Source organism: Bactrocera neohumeralis, unplaced genomic scaffold (assembly GCF_024586455.1).
Source record: "Bactrocera neohumeralis isolate Rockhampton unplaced genomic scaffold, APGP_CSIRO_Bneo_wtdbg2-racon-allhic-juicebox.fasta_v2 cluster09, whole genome shotgun sequence".
NCBI classification, from domain to species: domain Eukaryota; kingdom Metazoa; phylum Arthropoda; class Insecta; order Diptera; family Tephritidae; genus Bactrocera; species Bactrocera neohumeralis.
The window spans coordinates 11,719,098-11,735,398 of record NW_026089622.1 but is presented as its reverse complement, the minus strand read 5'-3'; the positions used below and the strand labels follow the sequence as shown (position 1 = coordinate 11,735,398).

At 38.1% G+C, this 16,301-nt stretch overlaps 3 protein-coding genes across 5 annotated transcripts in view; 2 read left to right on the top strand and 1 right to left on the bottom strand.

Annotated features, from left to right (window-relative positions):
• LOC126764541 (endothelin-converting enzyme 2) overlaps positions 1-16,301 on the top strand; it is a 1,258,369-nt gene that overhangs the window by 1,111,334 nt on the left and 130,734 nt on the right. The gene's annotated exons all lie outside the window — the stretch shown is intronic.
• The window catches only part of LOC126764552 (uncharacterized), a 307,965-nt gene that overhangs the window by 169,881 nt on the left and 121,783 nt on the right, over positions 1-16,301 (top strand). The window lies entirely within an intron of this gene.
• On the bottom strand, positions 1,276-5,510 carry LOC126764540 (uncharacterized). The gene is made up of 2 exons (XM_050482221.1): positions 4,838-5,510; positions 1,276-4,761 (listed from the first exon to the last, which is right to left on the bottom strand). The coding sequence occupies exons 1-2, from the start codon at positions 5,298-5,300 to the stop codon at positions 1,430-1,432; spliced, it is 3,795 nt and encodes a 1,264-aa protein (XP_050338178.1). The 5' UTR covers positions 5,301-5,510; the 3' UTR covers positions 1,276-1,429.

Sequence of the window (16,301 nt, the reverse complement as noted above, 5' to 3'; positions counted from 1 at the left end):
TCGCAGTATTTAGTATGTCTAAGAAAACAATTATTAATCTTGATTATGAAGGAATCGTTGCTTGTGAAACCTTAAAAAGAGCGTTACAATAACAAGTTGAATTAGTTACACTAAACTTAGTGAAATTATTAATTTTAACTACTGATGCATCTAATGTTGCTGTGAGGGTAATATCGAAATAATAAAATATGTCATAATAGCGAGTCACAATAACCTCTTAAGTAGAGATATCGTTTCAGATGACGATAGTTTAAAATTGAAAATAACTTTTGAAAATCCCTAGTTTTACAAAAGAGATCTATCAATTAATATACATATGTGCATTCAACCCATACCGAATATAATTCAAGCAGAGCTGACCCGGCGAACTTCGCACCGCCTAATTATTGGAGGCATATTTAGTAAGTCACAAACACACGACACAATACTTTTTTAATTTTATTGAAATTTGCTGCTTTTAGATTTTTAGGAATATTAAAGAATTATAGTATAGATGCACAGCAAAGAGACGTTAACATTTCAAGTGACATTTTACCATAGACAATTTTTTTGAGTGAATACTGACAAATATTTACACTATAACTATCAAACTACATCTGTCGTTTTTTTTTGACGATGGCCATGGTTAGGAAAAGAAGAAGAACTACATCTGTCATCGAGAAAATAAAGAATTCAAACAACTATAATATAGTTATAGTGAAGCTATATATCCCTCAACTCCTTAAAATGCATTGTCCGTTTTGTAAAAAGTGGATGGAACGGCAGAAAAAAATAATAACTGTCCAGATTGTATTAAATTATTATTAAGATGCGACGAATGCTACAACATAATCGCTGTTACCTTCAGATTTTGTACCAAGTGTGGTAAGAATGTAGAACGAATAATACGCGTGAACAGGGCAAAAGTACAAAAAAATATATTAAAGCAAAAGCTGCTATCTAAACCAAAACACGTTTCTACAATGCCATCTTCATCATCTGAGGAGACATTCTGTGAATTAAATTTATCGGCCGAAGACATACAGGACATTCAAGTTATTGAAGACAGCCAAAAGCCCAACATCAAGAATGTTCTGGTAGATATTGATGTTATTGAAGACAGCCAGCAGCTCAACATTGATAATGTTCTGATCGAATCAGATTTGTCCGAGTCGCCTAGTACTTCCACCATATTATCATGTCCTGGCGAGCCAAGTGGTTCCCAAGTAGATGGAGCCAAGTTGATGGAAATAAAGAGTTACTAATACACGTTGACATTAAGGATCCAAATGCACATATTATATACATATTAAGTCATTTATTTATATTTATACACTTCATATACAAAAATTTAAAATTTTCTTGGATGTGCTCGTTTCTGGACTGTGAACATGATAAACAAATCTTTGCTTAAATTAAATACAACACAGTTATGATCATATACAGTTAATTAATATAGTGCTTTCTGGTAGACAATATTTTTAGTTTTTTTTTGCGGTGCGTAAATAAATAAGGATGTTGGTTTTCCGACACGCGAACACGCAACGTATAATTGTCCATGTGCGAAACAGGGAAACTCTAAGTTTATTCCGCAAACTTGCAACGATTGGCCTTGCGATTTATTACATATGGTCATCATCGCAAACGCCAGACGCACGGGAAATTGCAACCTCTTAAAATCAAATGGCAAATCCGTTGGAATCATAGGTATTCGTGGGATTAAGACATCCTCTCCTTTGTATTTTCCTTTGATTATTTTAGCTTCGATGATGTTATTCATGAGTTTCTTCACAACCAATCTCGTTCCATTGCAAAGTCGAGGTTGATTAATATTACGCAGCATGATGACAACTGACCCTACTTTTAATTTCAAATTATATGGTGGTAGTCCAGGCAAGTCCAATGAATTTAAAAATTCTGTAGGATAGTTGACTACGTCATCCTGGTTTGTGGCCGTGTCAACTGATTTGTACGTAAACAACTCTCCTGGAAGGAAATTCTGAATGGTAGCATTGAGATCATCGACATCTTTGTTTTTTGCTGCCAATATTGCTCGTTCACTTAGCCAATCGTGGTTATTATATTGTTGTTTAATGTCCGGAAAAACACGCTGAATAAGCTCCTTTTTCGATTCTGTGAAGTGACAGAAATCTGTGGGAAAAGTCATTAATCCGGTCGAGCTGTCAACTGCGACCTTACCATTGCCAATATCCAGCAACTGCTTCGAAAACACAGTCGCAGTTTGATCTTGTTGCAAAAACACTCGCATGTTAGTAGTTAATTGTAGTGTCTTTACGTGCCGCCACAAATTTGATGATTTTAGACATGCGTTTATTTCGTCAGCAACAGTCGATCGAGGAATTACTGGAAGAGTCTGACGAAAATCACCTGACAACAGTATCATAGCTCCACCAAAAATGTTTTGGTTATCACGTAAATCTTTTAACGTCCTATCTAGTGCCTCCAGCGACCTCTTGTGGGCCATTGTGCATTCGTCCCAAATTATCAATTTGCATACTTGGAGAGTCTTCGCCATAGCGCTATTTTTGGCAATGTTGCAAACTGGCGTTTCGTTGATATGCATGTTTAATGGTAATTTTAAGGCTGAATGTGCAGTTCGTCCGCCTTCTAATAAAGTTGCTGCTATTCCAGATGAAGCCAACGCTAGGGCTACCTCATTTTGCGATCGGATCTTTGCTAATAGCAATGAAATTAGGAACGTTTTCCCAGTACCCCCAGGAGAATCAAGAAAGTAAATCCCCCCAGACCCACTGTTTACAGCTTGTGTTAAACGATCGTACGCAATCCTTTGTTCTTCGTTCAATTGCGGAACAGTTGTGCGAACTGCTTCGGTCATAGCTTGAGTATCGTACTGGAGTTCTCTTTGCAACTCATGGTTTAATGCATCTTGCATAGCACGATTGGGTGCTGTCAGGCCCAAACACGACAATACTTTATTTGCCATCAACAAACACATATCTTCTATTATGATCAATGTGTCATTGTAAATCTCTGCCGTAATTTCCAATGTAGGATTCAAAGTTTCACAACGCACGCGATGCAACACATCCTCAGACATGTCATCCCTATATTTCATCCACAAATCATTCGGATTTGAGGGGAAACATGTCGATATTATAATCGCAAACAGTGTGCGAATTTGATGCGGCGATGAAGATATCACGGAATCCTTGAGCGTATCATCCCAATGCGAATCGTTTTCAAGCAACCGTAATAATTGACACGCCTCACGGTAAGTCGCACACAGATGTCCATCAACTGTTCGCAATTGTTGAAAAGATGTCGGACCAGGAACATTCACCAATAACAATCTAAGATAATAACATTCATCGTTATTAGGATGTACTGTATATATACGGCCTATAGCATCTGTGGCAAATACATTTTCATATCCTTCAAGTGGTGTTCCTTGTTTACGACGCTGAAAAGACTTTGATGATGCGTTCCATGTGTAGTAGCGCGGCATATCAGCATACAGCAAAGTGCGAGCGAATTGATCAGTTGCACAAATTGAGAAGAAACCTGTCAATGTGGTCACAGGTGGACGTGCCGCTCTATCCACAGCGTTGTTTGGGTTGAAATACACTCGTTGTCCATTTTCTAAATGAACTGCCAAATGCAATACAGTGGGATGTCTTTCATGAATTGCAAACGAAAATATGCGCCAAATAGCCTCATTGCTGCTTACATAGCGACCCATCTGATAGTGAGACACTTCATCATTTGTGTTTGTTACTGCGAACATGGCCATGTCGCTACCTTTGTTAACATATTTACATATGTACTTTATGGATTTCACAGAGTTACAAAATTCCACGTTGATGTGAGCTTCAAAAGTTTTGGACAATATGGGCGAGAACGGCACAATCCAACGATTGTCTACATGAAAATCTTGTCCTTTTATCTTGACATCTACAGATCGTCCACCGTCCTCAACTGATCGCCGACGATACAATGGGTAACCATCGATTCCCGAGATGGTTTCAGCAAGCAAGTTTCTCGGGTACCGTTTGGAGCACTTGCCGTCGATCATACAGGGTGAGCTGTTGTTGAAAACTCCGCAAGGTCCATGTATCATGTGTTTAGTTACTATCGTATGCAATTTTGGGTCAACCGTTTCATCAGGAATTTCGGCTGAAATAATGGAATCAATTTCTTCTGGCCTTATTTTGTCAACCAACCAGACTAATATATGAGCATGTGGCAAACCACGCTTTTGCCACTCAACAGAGTACATCCAACAACGTACTTGGCCATACACACGATGCTTTGTAATGAAATTCATTAAAGATTTTAATTTTTGCTTGTAAACTCTGGCTGTGATGTCATGCCTATCAAGTGGTGTTTGGTTGTGTAGCAGTTCTTTTTTTATTTCAATCCATTGTGGGTTACAGGTGAATGTAATAAATAGGTCTGGACGGCCATACTTTCGAACATAAGACATCGCATCTTGAGCGTACTCGTGCATGTGGCGCGGGCTTCCGATGTAAGTGGCCGGTAAAATTGTCATTCTTCCTACATTATTTACATTGCCGTCAGCATTGATTGCATCGCGAAGATGAATGTACTCTTCAGATCGAAGCTGCTGTTGGTTAAGACGGATGTATGTCAATCTTTCAGTCTCAATTTTGACGTACATGTCCACTGCATACTGATGAAAGAGCCGTTGACACATCAAAATGTGATTTACTTCACCTTCACGGATCATGAGTCTGTATGCATAATAATTCATGGCACTGACTTTTTTGTGTGTATCAGCACCTGGAAGTACATATGATAAAAAAATACATTTATATATTGAACATATAAAATATTTTATTTTGTATAATCTAATTACCTGTTGTTGGATTAACCATTTTGATATTAAAATGGTACCCATCTTCTCCCTGCCAGAAAATTAATGGGTATTGTAAAGCATCATAAGCTCTATGCGTTTCATATACACGTTTCAATTCATTGTTCCGGCGATGAAGTACAATATCTCTTGATTGCAAATTCTCTCCAACAACGACAATAGCCACTTCATCTATTGTCGGTGAATTAAACCTCCTTGCATGCTCTCCAGCAGGTGTTTTGTCGGCTCTTATTACAATATTATGGCTGTCTGATGGCATCCGATCCAGTGCCATTTTGAACATCTTCACTAATTCATTATTCTCGTGAAGAAATGTTTGCAGTTGTTGGACAATGATTCGCTTGACGGTTGGATTATGACCACAACGTGTATCAACTTCCACATCTTGATTGCCCATAAAATAAATTTGCAAAAATTTATGATCTGCATCTGGCACTGGCAGCATTGCCCCCAGTAGGTGATGAATTTTGTCCTTGTATCTGTAATTGTTTAAGAACTGGTTAAATTAATTGTGATACAAATACAAATTAGAATTTCACTAAAACAATTATGGTATACTACCTTGAAAGTAGGCATGAACCCGTCTTGTACTATATGCGTTGCACCAAACGATGTCATTTGGAAGCAATTATTATATTTTTGGATGTTAGCCAAGAAGTGTTTAGACTCACTTTCCATCCCATTAACTAATGAGTGTAACGGTTCAGGTGGTGGAACCAATTGAGGCAATTGTACATTGCCACCAGCACAACATAATCCTGCAGGTTCACTACTGTACTTTAATGCTTTACAATGTTGACAAATGATTGACATTTCTCCAATCGTCACAGATTTGTCGGCACTATAATCAAATTCCGGATCGTAGGAAAATGCTCCTCGTTCGAGGTTTACAGGAGCATTGCGTCTGCGGAATCGATTAAATTCGTTATCCCGTGCTCGCTGCTGTTGTGATCGATGTGCACGAACTCGTTCCATTCTCCCCTATCCACTTGATAGTTATTTACTCTTGAACGTAATTCTCCCATACTTGTACGACTGTTATCATTATCAGCATCTCGCTGGTCATTAGTGCGGTTGGAGCGTAAAGTAGCTCGTTGCACATTTACACGACTTCGACGACCTATGTCAGGTCGTTTTCTTTTCCTCGGCATTGTAAGCAGCGAGAAGAAAATCACTTTTAGCAGTATTTCAATATTTCTCCAATTAAATGTTTTTTTTTTTAACATGAGATGACAAAACCAAGGATGTTAAAGTAGGAGCGCAGCAAAAAGTCTCTAAATTTATGGACAAAACAATGTAACGTTCGGATACACGTGCTTTTTACATGAGATGACAAAACAATGGAACGTTCGGATACACTTATTACAGGGCATCTCGACAGGATAGAATTTATAGAATACTAACTGTTATTGCCATTGCCAAATCTGTATGTGGGCATTTGCTATCATGATATAATCATTTGCGCAAAAGCGTAGGGTAGGTAGGTTCGAGATGATGTAGCGTATGCTTTGAGCTCTTGAAAAATTTATTTTATCATTTGCGAAATGCCGTCGGGTAGGTAGCTGATGTAGGGCACGTTTTGAGCTCTTGAACTCCTTAAATCTTTTGTGTGGAACATAAAAAAAGGATAAATATCCTTTTGTTTACAAATGTATTTTTGGAAAAAATAAGATAATAACAAAGGATAAAGATCCTTTTTTTACAAATGTATTTCTGGGAAAAATAAGAATTTATATTTTTGGACTACTATATAATAATTGTGGCATAACTTTTATATACCAATTAAAATAATAAATTTAAAATGAGAAATGATATTTTGATTTATGCTTGTATAAGTTTATTAAATTTAAGACTTCCCAACCCAATTTGCATAATATTTCTATAAATTAACAATATTATACTAAATATTAAATGTTATTTTGAAAATGTACTTTATTTTTATAATATAACACAACCGTCTTAACTCGCTCTTCTAATTTTCATATTACCAAAAATAAAATTTTCATGGCAAATATGTTGCATTTCTTCGAAATTTTCATATAAATAAAACTGCGCTGTTAAACTCTGAAGAGACACTGAATCTAGCTTACGAATATATATGTAGTATTCTATATCTAGTAAGCAATGAGCAATGTGAAGTCTGCACAGGAAGAAATGCCCCGTTATTATAATAAAAGTATTTTTGAGAGTTGGTAACACTGTAAGGTTGGCACCATCAAACATGTCAACACATTAATAAATTTAAAATGAGAAATGATATTTTGATTTATGCTTGTATAAGTTTATTAAGTTTAAGACTTCACAACCCAATTTCCATAATATTTCTATAAATTAACAATATTAAACTAAATATTAAATGTTATTTTGAAAATGTACTTTATTTTTATAATATAACACAACCGTCTTAACTCGCTCTTCTAATTTTCATATTACCGAAATTAAAATGCCGTCGGCATATGTGGAAATGGGATATGTTGCCTCTTCGAAATTTTCATATAAATGAAAACTGCGCTGTTAAACTGCTGAAGAGACAGCTTCTAGCTTACCATATATGGCAAACTATGTAGTATTCTATATCTAGTAAGCAATGAGCAATGTGGAGTCTGCACAGGCAGAGATGCCCCGTTATTATAATAAAAGTATTTTTGAGAGTTGGTAACACTGTAAGGTTGGCACCATCAAACATGTCAACACATTAATTATATTTATATATTTTGAAATTTGAAATTGAAATTTAAATACACGATGTTATGAGCAAAGTTGATATTATGTTGTCGATTCAAAAGTCTTGTTTTAATGCGTTCTTCAATTCGAGTGGAACTGAGAGTACAAATACCGTCAAATGTTTGACAGCAAGTAAGTGGTCAACTTTTATATGGGAAAATGGAATTGTCGTTTTACTCTATCTTACTCGTAATTTTTCCTTATTTGCTCACCGTTTAGACCTACCCTGGACTACGACAAACATTTTAAAACCAAAGTCAGCTCAATCGGCCCAGCCGTTCTCGAGTTTTAATCAGACTAACGAACAACAATTCATTTTTGTTTTTCTTTGCAATAAGAAGCAATTTTGTATTGCAGGCATACAAAATCATGAATATCATCAAATTTAACATCAATATAAGTGAATATTAATAAAAGATATCAATATAAGTGAATATTTTATAGTGAACATTTACCTACATATTCATTTAATTGAATTTTCATTGTATTATTTAATTTTGTCTCTTTGCTGTGTTTGTTTCAACCATACACATTTATGCAAATAAAAAGATTGAATATTTTGTGACCAAGTCTTATTTAATTTTCTTTTTTTGCTATACGTATGTATGTTCAATTAAGTTTTTATTTAAGGAACGAATCCTAAAATACATTCTAGCTCTGAAAAACAATTCTTTTACTTTCGAGCTAAAATTTAAAAAATTACGTAAATCTAAGTGCTTCTGGGCGTAATTTGTACATATATGCAAATCAGTACCATTTACATCATCAAATACTGCTTGCAAGGCTCTCATATGCTCCATTAACATATCTGTTGGTTTTCCTCCTTCAGAAAGGTGATCCACCCAAGTATAAGACGAAATATTTTCTGAATTGCCACAAATTTCGAGGTTGTCTTTTGTCTGTGGCAGATATACCCTGCCAAATTCTCAAGTCCGTCGTTGTTGAGAATCTCCAAGTCATCATTTTTTACAATTGGGTCAGTGGAATTTAGATCTACTGACACACGTTGAAAAAGATTATTATTATAATTAGGATAAGAAACAGTGCAAAAACTTAGTTTGTATGTTAGTACATATTTGCATTTGTTAACATCAATACATTTTTATATAAGAATGTTTTCTGTAGTTTTAGGTTTATAATATAATTAATAATACTTTTTAGAATTTTGGCACTTACCTGGCCGTTGATGAAAATGCAGCTAAGTTTTTGCTCCAAATTATTTCTGTGGAATTCCGAGGCTTTAAAGGAAATCCTAAGGCGTTTAATTTCTGCTGACTGCTCGTTTTTGCACTTATTCAAAGTTCTAACAACACTATTCAGCCTTTGTCTAAAAAGAATAAGAAATACACATACTTATGTACGAAAAAGATACTTCATCATATAATTACCCATTTTAAACTGCAAGTTGCATTAATTTTGTCCGTATGACGACAAAAATTATGCATTGTTTTACCACTGTTTTATCTTTAGGGAAATGGAAAAATCTCCATTTCGTAGCACAATTTTTAGCATTTTTATTATTGCACCCAACACAGCGCAACGCATTTTAAAAAATATAAAATTTAACAATTAATACAACACTTGAAAACACAATTCGAATTCACTTTCAAAAGCGCGGGCGAATAATAAGTCAACCGTGACGTCAGCAAGAACAGCTGACTGAAAGCAAACATGCGCATTGCGCAATCTTGTTTCTATCATTCTTGTATTTACGGGATATACAAAAAGTGCACATTTACAAGTCGAAGTGCACATGCGATTATTTCGTTTCTCAATTCCGTTTATGCGCCCTCGCTCCACTGAGAAACAAAATATGCACGCTTGCATATACACTTCTACATAAGTGTATACGTAACGTTAATTATACCCCTCAAAATATTATATGATTACACGGTTCGGTAGAAAAAGTATAAAGTATTACAATATAATAGGTTGTCAAAAAAGTCTTGTGGCATTTTCGCTAGTTGGCGCTGAAAGCGCGTAGTTCTAGTTTTATTCGTATGCTATACCTTTTTGGAAAGCTCATTTCACGCGTTAACACGTGTTTGATTGATTGTCGTTTCCTTTAAGTCGTTCGTGAGTTATAGCGTCGCAAACATGGAGCAAAATAAAGAGAAAATACGGCATATTTTACAGTACTACTACGATTAAGGCAAAAATGTATCTCAAGCCGCCAATAAAATTTGTGCAGTTTATTGACCCGATACAGTTTCCATTTCCACCGCACAACGATGGTTTCAACGTTTTCGTTCTGGTGTAGAGGTGGTCGAAGATGCGCCACGCTTCGGAAGGCCTGTCGTCGAAAATTGCGATAAAATCGCTGAATTGGTCGAAAGAGACCGGCATAGTAGCAGCCGTAGCATCGGTCAAAAGCTGGGCATGAGTCATCAAAAATTCATTTCAATTTCAATAAAAAAAAATTCAATAAAAATACCGCAAGACTTTTTTGACAACCCATTATTTATATAAATAAACTAATAATTAAATATTACGAACAATTTAATTTACATGTTCAAAGTCCAAATCGGCGCATTTTCGGAAATACACCTTGTTCTTTGATATGCAAAAACAAGCAGGATTGCGTATATACATAGTACATTATATGTACATATGTACAAAGTGCACTGATCTCTTATACGAGCACTCAGTTGCAAGTACATACAAACGCAAAACAAATTAATAAAATAAATATTGCATATTTTAACAATTAAATAATAATAAAAAAATTCGGTTATACTTTTATACTTTTTTCGAGATTAATTAAAACGAAACGCGTTATTTAATTTAATCCGATAAACAAAATAAAATAAAACCAAACATTTTGCAATTTTATTATTTGCAAGAGACTTCGCTTTGCAATCAGCAATTTCATTTGAAGTCAATCAGTTTACACTGAAAGAAATTATTTCGTTAATTTATTTGTTCTAAAAGAAAGCAGATTCAAAAGAATCTAAATCTTCACAACTACTGAAAGTTCCAAAAATGATTTCGGACGAAAAAGTCCATGTACTCCAGCAGAAGCTACAGGCTGAAAGCACGGTGTTACAAAACAAAAAAGGGCGAAAGACATAATACGGATATACAGTAAATTTATTGCTGAGGGTGACAGTTTTATAAAATACTGCACTCGATTTTCATCTTCGCCGATTCAAGATAATTCTGAATGCAATGATTATTGTCCAATTGAAACTAATTAAAGCAATTGCACCTACTAGTAAAACAGTTCGCATTAAATAACGACAATTTTAATACGGCTTGGGAAGCTTTAAAATCAAGATACGAGAATGAACGAATATTGGTCGATAAGCAAATAACAATTTTAATGAACTTGCCAAAAGTTCAAAAGGAAACCAGTGAAGAATTTATCAAACTTCAATCCACTGTTTCAAATTGTTTGTCGATTTTATCGACCCAAAACATTCCCATAGACAACTGGGACCCTATACTGGTATATATATTACAGCAAACTTACCAGAAACGTCATTATTATTGTGGGAGCAATCGCTCTCATCACGGAAAAAGTGCCCAACGTGGCAACAAATGAAAAATTTTCTCACTACCCAGTACGAATCGCAGAAAGGGTACACAAAAAAATAACCAAAACAAAAGGTAATCAACACGACCTCAATAGAAGCTTCCACAAGCCCCAAGCCAATAGCAACAACAATTTGAATAGAAGCTTCTTCAAAACGCAATTGTTCTCATCTCAACAGAATAAATATAGATCTTGCGAACTATGTATAGGAGGGCATAAGCTCAAATCTTGCGAGAGATTAAAAAAATGAATATTATCGACCGCAACAATTTCGTGAAAGCAAAAAGACTTTGTACAAACTGCTTGTCACATGCGCATACACTCAAAGAGTGCGAAAGCAAATTTAACTGCGTCTAAACAGTGCAAATATCAGAAGAGCCACAACAAAGTTGCAACAACAAATCCCGTAGTGCCAAATCCACAAAATTGCCATGAAGCACCATCCTGCTCAAAGGCATTAAAAACTCAAACGCTACACAGCGAAAATCAAAGTAGAGTACTACTACCCACAGCAGTCGTCTCCATCGAGCATCGAGGAGAACTGTTTAAGCTAAGGGCCCTAATAGACCAAGGATCACAACGATCTTTCATAGCGTCTAGGTCACAAAATAGGCTAAAACTGGCAACAAAACAAGCCAACTTTGAAATTACGGGAATGGGCGGAAGAGTAGTTCAAAACTCTAATAAAATCTGCCCCATTACCCTATTTTCCTCCCAAGCGGATATAAGAATACAAGCAGAAGCTATAGTATTACCGCAATTAACCAATATGTTACCTAGCTATCATATAAAAAGCGAGCATTAGGAAAAGGTTTCACACCTTAAGTTAGCAGATCCCAACTGCAAACACCCCCGCTCAAATAGACCTTCTATTAGGGAGCGATCTAATACAACAGATAATACTCGAAGGTATGAGAAAATTTCAAACATACTTTTGGCACAAAAGACTATTTTCGGTTGGATCCTAAGTGGACTAGTTACGGAACCAGTCACAACAATAACAACTCAAGTTGAGGAAATCTCAAACGAGTACCTCAATTCAAAATTGATAAAATTTTGGGAGATAGAAGAACTCCCCCCCGCCCCATTTCAATCACAACCCCCGAAGATCAATATTAAGAAGACTTTTACAAAGCGCCAACTACTAGATCAGATAATGGTCGGTATGTCGTACGACTACCACTTTCCCAACACAATCGCCTTAGGTCACTCTCGCACCTCTGCAATACAGAAGTTTCAAAGTATGGAAAAAAACCTACTTAAGAAAGGTGAGCTCAAACCAGAATATAATGGTTTGTTGGAGGAATACCTCCATTTAAATCACATGGAGGAAGTAAGCCCGTCCGAAAAAATTATCAATGGCAAATACTACTCATTTTACCTGCCACATCATGCGGTAGTAAAGCCAGATAAAAAACAACTAAAGTAGGAGTTGTCTTCAACGCCTCAAGATCCACTAGCTCGGAGAATTCCCTAACCGATATCCTATTTACGGGGCCCACGCTCCAACCTGATTTAATGCTGCTTATTCTAAACTGGCGTATATTCAAATACGTATTCAACGGGGACGTCGAAAAAATTTATAGACAAATAGTCGTACATAAAGACGATCAAGATTTTCAGCGAATTACTTTCCGAAAATCCCCCAATGGTCCACTACGCGACTTCAAGTTATAAACAGTGACCTTTGGCGTTAACTGTGCCCCACACTTAGCCATGCCAACACTCCATAAATTGGCTGAAAACAGCAAGTCAGAATTTCCTCTGGCAACCCAGGTGTTAAAAACACAAACGTATGTAGACGATATTCTGTCTCGAAGTCACAGTCTTCCACAAGCATACGAATCATTATCACAGGTAATCGAAGCCCACAAATCCGCAGGGTTTCCGTTAAAAAAGATTACGGCAGATCACCCAAATATATTAAAAAACATACCAAAAGAAAATTTGTTGGACACTAATTTCCTTATATTCGAAAAGGAAAGTACAACAAAAACTCTGGGCCTCCAATGGAATGCGATATCGGACCAGTTTTCATCCGCCATTATAAAACGCCAAATTCTCTCCTGTGTGGCAAAACTTTTCGACCCCGCAGGATGGCTATCGCCAATTATGATACAAGCCAAAATGTTGATACAAGAATTATGGCTAGATGGGACCGACTGGGACGAGCAAATAAAACCCCTTCGTTTAGAAAAGTGGTCCAAGTCGCCAGCAACCTAAACGACATCACACAAATACAAATCCCACGAAGCGTAAATTATATCCCAGAGTACAAAGTCGAACTACACGGCTTCTGTGACGACTCTAAAAAGGCATATTGCGCCACTATATATGTTCGCACGCAAAGCGACAAGGCGACCACAAGCCACTTATTAGTTGCAAAAGCAAAAGTGGCTCCTCTAAAACCTATAAGTCTACCACGACTAGAACTATGCGGTGCACTACTACTTACCAAATTAGCATACATAGTGCAAACGCATCTGAATATGGCAAAATATAAATTATATCTCTGGTCCGATTCCGAAATTGTATTAGCCTGGTTAGAAAAACCACATGCGTGGAAGACGTATATTTCCAATCGAACGTCTCAAATACTTGACCTAGTGGGATCAGCCACTTGGCGACACGTAGCCTGTGCTGACAATCCTGCTGATCTAGGTACAAGAGGGTGCAAACCTCTGCACCTTGCCACCACCGTCCTCTGGTGGAATGGCCCCCGATAGTTAACAGAATCTCCCGATTCTTGGCCACAATCGCCCATGCGCAACATTATTGTCCCAGAAAGTCGTAAGATCGACTCCTTTCACATAACATTGGATGATACTGACATCCTTGAGAGATTTTCATCTTACCCCCGAGACCTCAGGGTAATCGCTTATATGCTCAAATTCGTAGAGCGACTCAAACTTAGAAATAAGGGAATACGCACAGTATACCCCCAATGCGATACATTGACGCACCTAGACTTACAAAAGGCAAAGGTCGCTCTTATCGCATCTACTCAAGCGCGCTACTTCAGCCGAGAAATTCAGTACTAAGAGAATCGAAGCCGATTGATAAAAAGACCTCACTCCTAGTACTAAATCCATTCATTGATGCGAAGGGTCTACTTCGTACAAATGGTCGGCTTGTCAATTCAAGCCTAACGTATAACGAACGTCATCCCATTGTTATAACAGAGAGATCGCAACTTGCCACATTATATCTCAATTATGCCCACGTACTATTATTACACGCAGAACACCGCCTCATGCAACAAATAGTCCACCACGAGTTTTATATCCCAAGACTCAAGCCAAAGATAAAGAAATGCATTTTTTCGTGCAAGATCTGCATTGTGCATAAGCAAAAGATGCGAACGCAGATTATGACAGCACTTCCACCGGAACCTGCAACTTTGCTCAGCGGTAAAAAGCTTTAAATCCCACTTTAAAAAAGTAGCTGGAACATGCAAATTTAATTTTGAAGAATTTACAACATTATTAATTCGTATTGCAGCCGTTCTCAATTCACGGCCATTGAAGACACTCTCGCAAAATCCCTCAGATCTAACAGCTCTTACACCAGGGCACTTTCTGACAGGAGCACCCATTCTGGCTATACCTGATCCAGGCGTGGAGTCGCTTTCCTTACTAAATAGATGGGAAAGAATTAAAATTCTCCATCATGATTTCAGCCGCCGATGGAAGGAGGAGTATATAAAGGACCATCACAAAGGTACCGCTGGAAAACTCCCGAAAAGGCGCCAAAGCTTGGAGATTTTGTCCTAATACATGACGACTGTCTCCCCCCTACAGAATGGCGGCTTGGTCGCATAGAGAAGCTACATCACGGCTCCGACGGTCATATACGAGTAGTTGACCGCCGTACTTAAAACGGAACTCTAACGAGACCGCTGGTTAAACTATGCTTCTTACCAACCGCAGATAATAACGAAAATGCACATAATAAACAATCCGTACAATAATACCGACACGCAGAAATTGAAACATGAAACCGAAATAAACCGCAAAAACGACAAATCATAAATAATGGATAGATTATTCCGACCTCGCCAAACCAAATAAAGTTGGTTACAAACAGACAAATTTTCCATAATTTATACTATCGAGTTGCAACTAAACTCGAACTTTCCTCCATACAGGCAAATATGGATTCAGAAAATAGTCAAACGTCAACGCCAACAATGCGATCGGCCATCAGTGTGCCCAGTCCTGGGGTTGCCCCAACACCGGCGCCCCGAACAAGTACCGCAACAACACCGTCAACTTCCGCTCGTAGCATCATACAAGCACCAACACCGTCATCACCAGCGGAGCCCCATCGCTTACGATGCCCCCTTTGTCGCCGCCCCCACCGACAGCAATACTCTGGGCTGTTCAAGGGGTTGTCACCAATGCAACGTCAGCAGATAGCACAGGCGCATGGGCATTGCCACAATTGTCTGGCACCCACGCACGCAACTCATGAATGTGACTCAGGGGCTGTGTGACACATCTGTGGCAGGCAGCAACACGCGCTGCTTCACCGCACCCCGAGACGTGAGGTCGGTCGGCCATCTGCCCCTCGCAGCCGCGGCACAACCAGATCGCAGCAAACCAGCCGTGTGGCACTTCGGCGAAGACCGGCACCTCCCCCTGAGTCCGGTCTATGGCGTCAGCAAAATACAGCATCGACAAGGCGTCATCAAAGGCCACACCATCGACGTACTTCCGGGCTCAGTAACGTTGCAGCTGCTTCAGCGATTACTAGGCTGAACATTCGCCAAGGGGTGCCGGGATGGCTAAATGAGTTAAGCTTCCCGCCCTCACGCGCCACTACACCACACAACACACCACTCACAAGCAACACTGGCACATACACCACACTTGAAGACAGCAGTTTCTCCACACACCATATTGGAAACAGCAGAAAACAACACACACACACAACTACACGCAGCGCCCAACGAGCAAAAAGCTTCGTCCTGGAAGTGAACGCCTTTCGACTACGATTTTCGAGCAGTAAACATCGGCGGACGTTTCTACATATTTTTCGTTATCTTCGGCGCGCAGCTCAACTACCGTTCCAACATCTGGAGATCCTCTGCGCGCTGCAGCTGAACCAACCCATTAGTTCCGAGTGTTCTTTTGTAGAATTTTATAACTGCATCCATACTTCCACTGGTATCCCACCAGGGAGTCC

What these genes read in the sequence shown, in the direction of transcription:
- LOC126764540 (XM_050482221.1), bottom strand. Translation starts at nt 5,300, where the DNA reads ATGCTGCCAGTGCCAGATGCAGATCATAAATTTTTGCAAATTTATTTT. An exon ending in AATGGTTAATCCAACAACAG is followed by an intron (nt 4,762 to 4,837) that starts GTAATTAGATTA and finishes ATGTACTTCCAG; the next exon opens with GTGCTGATACACACAAAAAA.